The 8,181-nt window shown below is 49.7% G+C and overlaps 1 protein-coding gene across 1 annotated transcript; it reads left to right on the top strand.

Moving 5' to 3' along the window:
* The first annotated feature begins 688 nt into the window (after positions 1 to 688).
* LOC144275029 (uncharacterized) lies at positions 689 to 2,165 on the top strand. The gene is made up of 2 exons (XM_077834112.1): positions 689 to 1,205; positions 1,794 to 2,165. The coding sequence occupies exons 1-2, from the start codon at positions 806 to 808 to the stop codon at positions 2,057 to 2,059; spliced, it is 666 nt and encodes a 221-aa protein (XP_077690238.1). The 5' UTR covers positions 689 to 805; the 3' UTR covers positions 2,060 to 2,165.
* The last annotated feature ends 6,016 nt before the right edge of the window (positions 2,166 to 8,181 follow it).

Below are 8,181 nucleotides of genomic sequence, written 5' to 3' on the forward strand. Positions count from 1 at the left end.
CTGAAGTAGAGAGAGGTGCCCATCCCCATCACAGGAAAAGTGTGGCAAAGCCGAACCATCATCCTTGCTAAGATACTGATAGACCAAACCTGAGTGTTTTCAGAGACCATTCTAACCTGGCATACTCCCCAAGCCAGCCCTGCTGAAGTCACTGACGATCTTAAGCAGGTGCATGTTGTAGCTTACAACTGACGAGTCATTTCTATTTCAAGCAGATGCTGTGGGAAACTTAACAAAATGAACTGCACATTGTCCCCAATCTTTAAAACTAAGCCCTGGTCTACACTAGGACTTTAGGTCGAATTTAGCAGCATTAAATCGATGTAAACCTGCACCCGTCCACACGATGAAGCCCTTTATTTCGAATTAAAGAGCTCTTAAAATCGATTTCCTTACTCCACCCCTGACAAGTGGATTAGCGCTTAAATCAGCCTTGCCAGCTCGAATTTGGGGTACTGTGGACACAATTCGACGGCATTGGCCTCCGGGAGCTATCCCAGAGTGCTCCATTGTGACCGCTCTGGACAGCACTCTCAACTCAGATGCACTGGCCAGGTAGACAGGAAAAGAACCGCGAACTTTTGAATCTCATTTCCTGTTTGGCCAGCGTGACAAGCTGCAGGTGACCATGCAGAGCTCATCAGCAGAGGTGACCATGATGGAGTCCCAGAATTGCAAAAGAGCTCCAGCATGGACTGAACGGGAGGTACGGGATCTGATCGCTGTTTGGGGAGAGGAATCCGTGCTATCAGAACTCCGTTCCAGTTTTTGAAATGCCAAAACCTTTGTCAAAATCTCCCAGGGCATGAAGGACAGAGGCCATAACAGGGACCCGAAGCAGTGCCACGTGAAACTGAAGGAGCTGAGGCAAGCCTACCAGAAAACCAGAGAGGCGAACGGCCGCTCCGGGTCAGAGCCCCAAACATGCCGCTTCTATGATGAGCTGCATGCCATTTTAGGGGGTTCAGCCACCACTACCCCAGCCGTGTTGTTTGACTCCTTCAATGGAGATGGAGGCAATAGGGAAGCAGGTTTTGGGGACGAAGAAGATGATGATGAGGTTGTAGATAGCTCACAGCAAGCAAGCGGAGAAACCGGTTTTCCTGACAGCCAGGAACTGTTTCTCACCCTGGACCTGGAGCCAGTACCCCCCGAACCCACCCGAGGCTGCCTCCTGGACCCAGCAGGTGGAGAAGGGACCTCTGGTGAGTGTACCTTTTAAAATACTATACATGGTTTAAAAGCAAGCATGTGAAAGGATTTCTTTGCCCTGGCATTCGCGGTTCTCCTGGATGTACTCCCAAAGCCTTTGCAAAAGGTTTCTGGGGAGGGCAGCCTTATTGCATCCTTCATGGTAGGACACTTTACCACTCCAGGCCAGTAACACGTACTCGGGAATCATTGTACAACAAAGCATTGCAGTGTATGTTTGCTGGCATTCAAACAACATCCGTTTTTTATCTCTCTGTGTTATCCTCAGGAGAGTGAGATATAATTCATGGTCACCTGGTTGAAATAGAGTGCTTTTCTTCGGGGGACACTCAGAGGAGCCCATTCCTGCTGGGCTGTTTGCCTGTGGCTAAACAGAAACGTTCCCCGCTGTTCGCCACAGGGAGGGGGGAGGGTTGAGGGGGTAGCCACGCGGTGGGGGGAGGCAAAATGCGACCTTGTAACGGAAGCAAATGTGCTATGTATGTAATGTTAACAGCAAGCTTTACCCTGAAAGAGTGTAGCCACTGTTTTATAAAATGTGTCTTTTTAAATACCGCTGTCCCTTTTTTTTTCTCCACCAGCTGCATCTGTTTCAATGATCACAGGATCTTCTCCTTCCCAGAGGCTAGTGAAGCTTAGAAAGAAAAAAGAACGCACTCGTGATGAAATGTTCTCCGAGCTCATGCTGTCCTCCCACACTGACAGAGCACAGATGAATGCGTGGAGGCAAACAATATCAGAGTGCAGGAAAGCACAAAATGACCGGGAGGAGAGGTGGCAGGCTGAAGAGAGGGCTGAAGCTCAATGTGGCGGCAGCATGATGAGAGGAGGCAGGATTCAATGCTGAGGCTGCTGCAGGACCAAACCAGTATGCTCCAGTGTATGGCTGAGCTGCAGCAAAGGCAGCTGGAGCACAGACTGCCACTGCAGCCCCTCTGTAACCAACCGCCCTCCTCCCCAAGTTCCATAGCCTCCTCACCCAGACGCCCAAGAACGCGGTGGGGGGGCCTCCAGCCAACCAGCCACTCCACCACAGAGGATTGCCCAAAAAAAAGAAGGCTGTCATTCAATAAATCTTAAAATTGTAAACTTTTAAAGTGCTGTGTGGCATTTTCCTTTCCTCCTCCACCACCCCTCCTGGGCTACCTTGGTAGTCATCCCCCTATTTGTGTGATGAATGAATAAAGAATGCATGAATGTGAAGCAACAATGACTTTATTGCCTCTGCAAGTGGTGATCGCAGGGAGGAGGGGAGGGTGGTTAGCTTACAGGGAAGTAGAGTGAACCAAGGGGCAGGGGGTTTCATCAAGGAGAAACAAAGAGAACTTTCACACCGTAGCCTGGCCAGTCATGAAACTGGTTTTCAAAGCTTCTCTGATGCGTACCGCGCCCTCCTGTGCTCTTCTAACCGCCCTGGTGTCTGGCTGCGCGTAACCAGCAGCCAGGCGATTTGCCTCAACCTCCCACCCCGCCATAAACGTCTCCCCCTTACTCTCACAGATATTGTGGAGCACACAGCAAGCAGTAATAACAGTGGGAATATTGGTTTCGCTGAGGTCTAAGCGAGTCAGTAAACTGCGCCAGTGCGCCTTTAAACGTCCAAATGCATATTCTACCACCATTCTGCACTTGCTCAGCCTGTAGTTGAACAGCTCCTGACTACTGTCCAGGCTGCCTGTGTACAGCTTCATGAGCCATGGCATTAAGGGGTAGGCTGGGTCCCCAAGGATACATATAGGCATTTCAACATCCCCAACAGTTATTTTCTGGTCTGGGAATAAAGTCCCTTCCTGCAGCTTTTGAAACAGACCAGAGTTCCTGAAGATGCGAGCGTCATGTACCTTTCCCAGCCATCCCACGTTGATGTTGGTGAAACGTCCCTTGTGATCCACCAGAGCTTGCAGCACTATCGAAAAGTACCCCTTGCGGTTTATGTACTCACCGGCTTGGTGCTCAGGTGCCAAGATAGGGATATGGGTTCCGTCTATGGCCCCACCACAGTTAGGGAATCCCATTGCAGCAAAGCCATCCACTATGACCTGCACATTTCCCAGGGTCACTACCTCTGATATCAGCAGATCTTTGATTGCGTGGGCTACTTGCATCACAGCAGCCCCAACAGTAGATTTGCCCACTCCAAATTGATTCCCAACTGACCGGTAGCTGTCTGGCGTTGCAACCTTCCACAGGGCTAACGCCACTCGCTTCTCAACTGTGCGGGCTGCTCTTATCTTGGTATTCATGCGCTTCAGGGCAGGGGAAAGCAAGTCACAAAGTTCCATGAAAGTGCCCTTACGCATGCGAAAGTTTCGCAGCCACTGGGAATCGTCCCAGACCTGCAACACTATGCGGTCCCACCAGTCTGTGCTTGTTTCCCGAGCCCAGAATCGGCGTTCCACAGCATGAACCTGCCCCATTAGCACCATGATGAATGCATTGGCAGGGCCCATGCTTTCAGAGAAATCTGTGTCTATGTCCTGATCACTCACGTGACCGCGCTGACGTCGCCTCCTCGCCCGGTATTGCTTTGCCCAGTTCTGGTGCTGCATATACTGCTGGATAATGCGTGTGGTGTTTAATGTGCTCCTACTTGCCAAAGTGAGCTGAGCGGCCTCCATGCTTGCCTTGGTATGGCGTCCGCACAGAAAAAAGGTGCGGAACGATTGTCTGCCGTTGCTCTGATGGAGGGAGGGGCGACTGACGACACGGCTTACAGGGTTGGCTTCAGGGAGCTAAAATCAACAAAGGGGGTGGCTTTACATCAAGGAGTATTTCAGGCAGGACTTCACGGAGGGTTCCAATAAGACATGGTGCACCTAAGTTATTGTTCTTATTGGAACAAGGAGGTTAGTCTGGCCTCTGATTGATACATGGCTAGATTTACCTCGCTGCACCTTCTCTGTGAGTGACTGCAGTGTGACCTAGAAGAATGAGTCCCCTAGATGGGGGAGTGGGGGAAGCAAATGAATACAGAACAAATCTGGTCTATTTCTTGTTTTGATCCACTCCATCTATCTTTTACATCTTTGGCTGGCAGCAGACGGTGCAGAAGGACTGCATGCCATCCACATCTCATGGCTGCTCGGCAGAAGATGGTACAGTACGACTGCTAGCCATCCTCATCTCTTGCCTGCCCGGCAGAAGATGGTACAGTACGACTGCTAGCAATCCGTATCGCCTGCCTGCTCACCATAAGACGGTTCAATAGGACTGACTGCAGGACTAAAGAGAATGACCTGGTCAAGTCACTCCAAATTTAGTCCCTGCGCCCATGTCTGTCCAGGCGCTCCCAGCCGACGTGGCCAGGAGCACCTTGGACATGACAATGACGGCTACCAGTCGTACTGTACCGTCTGCTGCCACAAGGCAAGGGGTTGCTGCTACTGTGTAGCAATGCCGTACTGCGTCTGCCAGCACCCAGGAGACATAGGGTGACAGTTACCTGAGCGGGCTCCATGCTTGCCGTGGTATGGCGTCTGCACAGGTAACTCAGGAAAAAAGGCGCGAAACAATTGTCTGCCCTTGCTTTCACGGAGGGAGGGAGGGATCGGGGGCCTGATGATATGTACCCAGAACCACCCGCGACAATGTTTTAGCCCCATCAGGCATTGGGATCTCAACCCAGAATTCCAATGGGCAGCGGAGACTGGGGAACTGTGGGATAGCTACCCACAGTGCAACGCTCCGGAAGTCGACTCTGGCCTCGGTACTGTGGAAGCACTCCGCCGAGTTACTGCACTTAATGCACTTAGAGCATTTTCTGTGGGGACACACACGCGAATATATAAAACCGATTTCTAAAAAATCGACTTCTATAAATTCGACCTTATTCCGTAGTGTAGACATACCCTAAGACGGAGACTAAAGAGTTTTGTTCATGCACATGGAAGCAAATCTGATGTGATGAGACAACAAGACCCACAGCTGCTGTCTGTAATTGCTTGATCTCTGTGCAAGGAGGGATAGTAGAGAGGACAGTTTTCACTGCCACCTTCAGTACCTCCCTCAGACTCAGATGTGCACTGGCACATGAATGTGTCTGCAGAGAGTATTTCTCCTCTCCCCCCCCCCGCCCCTTTTCTAGCTTTCATCATTCCGCTACTTTCTCCACTCTCTCCATCTGCATCCCCTGCTTTGTTTGCTGTCTCTCTCCGCCTTCCCTTTGTTCCTTTGTTCCATTAACCATCCTTTTCTTCTCCCTCTTCACTCCCAAATGAGAGTACTTGTGTCGTGGGCAGAGCCACTGGCTTGCTGCTTGAACACAGCTCACGTTGTTTCCTAAGGGTCTGATCCAACTCCCCCTGGAGTCTATGGAAAGCCTCTCTCGTCAGCTCCTATGGGAGTTAGATTGGGGCCTAGAAGAGCATCTGGTCTGAGGGAGAGCAAGTTATCCTAACACAGGGGGTCTCAAACTTTTCCACATCTCCACAGAGAGATCATCCCAGGCATGCCTCCTTTATTCACAGCCCCCTCTTCCATTCATGGTCACACTGGCTGCCTATGACAGATGCCGTCATGGCTTACATGGAACAGCAATGTGAGGGGAGGATTAATACAGTGGTACTCAAACTTTTTTGTTCGTGGATCACTTGAAAATTGCTGAGGGTCTTGGTGGACCACTTAATGATCTTTCCAAATATTATTTGTACAGTTAGCTAACAACTGTAAAAAGCTTTGGATAAAAGCGCTATATATATATAAAAGTTAATAATAAACTTTTTTTTGTTCTACAAATAAAAGCACACAACTCATATTTTAATATTAGTAGTCTTACCTTTCTAATGCAATGGATCTGCCCTCTCTCCCCCACCATGGCAGCCCCGAAGCTGGGGCTGGGAAGGGCAGGGGGTCTCTCCCTGGCAGTCACCGCCCTGGAGCTTGGGAAAGTCGCCTCTTTCTCTGGTCGCTGCAGCCCTACACGTCCCAAATTCCCCCTAACCCCGCTTCTCACCTCACTGCCCCGTCCCACCTACCCACTACTCCCCCTGAGGCCACCACTTCACCTTACATGTGCATCTTCTCCAGGGTCCAGGCACCTAATTAGTGGAGCCAGGCCTACATGGCTCCACTAATTAGGTGGGTGGCCCTTCATTCTCTCATGTGCGGCCGCCGAGGCACGCACCTTAGAGGGAACTATCCGCAGACACCTGAATGGAGCTCGCAGACCACTGCTGGTCCACCGACCACAGTTTGAGAACCTCTGGATTAATATATTATGTCTGTTCACATAAGGGGATTATTTTCTTTATGGGAGAAAAAGTCAGTCACATTAGTTACATCTGGTCTTCATTCCCGCCCTCCCGCTTCTCTGCTCCCCGACTCTCCTGCCTGTCCGTATTCTTCCTGGACCACTTCTCCTCCTTTCCCCTTGCTACATAGTTCCTTTCTCCCCAGACCCTCTTCTCTCCCGAACATACTGTCCAGTCGCCTCCTCCAGGACATCCCTCTGCTAATAGTTGCTGGTGGATTCCACTCTTCTCTTGTGCACGAGCAGCATTTTGCTTCTTTCAAAGCAAAATACAACAGGAGCAACAACAAAAAGGGGGATCAAGTGATGGATGGAAGCCAGAAATAGAAAAGACACCACACAGCTGGACATATACAAGAGCTCAGACAGAACCATAACCCAGGGACTCAACTTCAGCTTGAGAGCAAGAGTGTGCTGCTAATATTCATGGACAGAAAAGAGGTTTTAAAAATGAGATGTCCTGACAGGTCTGCGAGCCCTCCTCAGTTGTGCTACACCCCCAGCATAGTCTGTAAAGCAGAGAGAGCAGCTGTCCAGCTGGGGCTGTCAATAGTGCTTAGGATGATGCAGAAGGGCCCGACCGCTTTTACCTTTAAGAATTATCCCCCAGTTTATTTATGTTAATAAGCAATATAAGCCAAGGTCAGGAGCTGCTGCTGCAAACTCAAGCAGCTGGGTCTAGGAGGAGCATTGCAAACGGACAGAGGACCAATGTGGAGGTTACCTTTCTATACAGCTGTGAGGCAATTTTCTATTCACATTTGGAGTCAGCACTGAGCAAGAACCTCTCTCTGGAAGGTGTCCAGGTACCAGGGTGATGGGCATAGAATAAGAATCTAAATAGAACAGAATAATTCTGTCTACCAGTCGGAAGATACCCAATAGGTCAAATTTTCCAAGAGTGACCCTCAGTTTTTGGTGTGTAACTTGCAATGCCTTGGGCTTGATTTTCAGAGGTGCAGAGCTCCCCATGACTTCAGCTGGAGTCGAGATTGTTGAGCATGACTTGGGGCGGGGGAGCAGAGAATCAAACCCTCAATGGCTCTAGTTGGGTACCCATAAATTGAGGCACTCCAAATTGACATTATTTCCCCTAGCATTATAGGGGACAGGACAAAACAGTGGGGATGCACACGTCCGTGTAAGAGCGTGGCAAACAAGTATTAATTTTAAAGGGAGGGGCTAGTTGCCAGAGGTAGCTATTGTGCTTGAAGGAAGGCTTTCAGATAACAGGTTAAGAAGGGAATGGTAAGAGGAGTTTTTGTGGGAGCCACTTGTTAAAAATATCGGGAGTCCATCACTACCTTCAACTCGCCATTAAGAACATGACAACAAACAAAACTCCTGCCTGCACCCGTTTGCCCTATTTGACAGGTGTAAAAAATTACACAGATTGCAAAAATGGTACCTAAAGTCAAAGGCAACTAAGGGATCAGATCCCCCAGTAACAGGATAAGAAGGCTTTGTAATTACATTAAAGCTGTTTTATGCCACATGATGCAGGTGTTCATTTCGCAGCTCAAGGACACAGGGACTGGAGCACAGGCCGTGCTGTGGGATGTACATTAATGAGCTCAAGCAGTTGCGCATGCTCATGAAGATTACAACTGCAACTCCATCGAGCTGCTGACTTAAATCCAGAGAGGAATTTGGCTTTCATGGCTGTCGATTTCAGATTACTCCAGGCCAGAGAGCATCGTCCTATGGGAAAGGGGTAGTTG

Source organism: Eretmochelys imbricata, chromosome 14 (genome assembly GCF_965152235.1).
Source record: "Eretmochelys imbricata isolate rEreImb1 chromosome 14, rEreImb1.hap1, whole genome shotgun sequence".
Classification (NCBI taxonomy): Eukaryota; Metazoa; Chordata; order Testudines; family Cheloniidae; genus Eretmochelys; species Eretmochelys imbricata.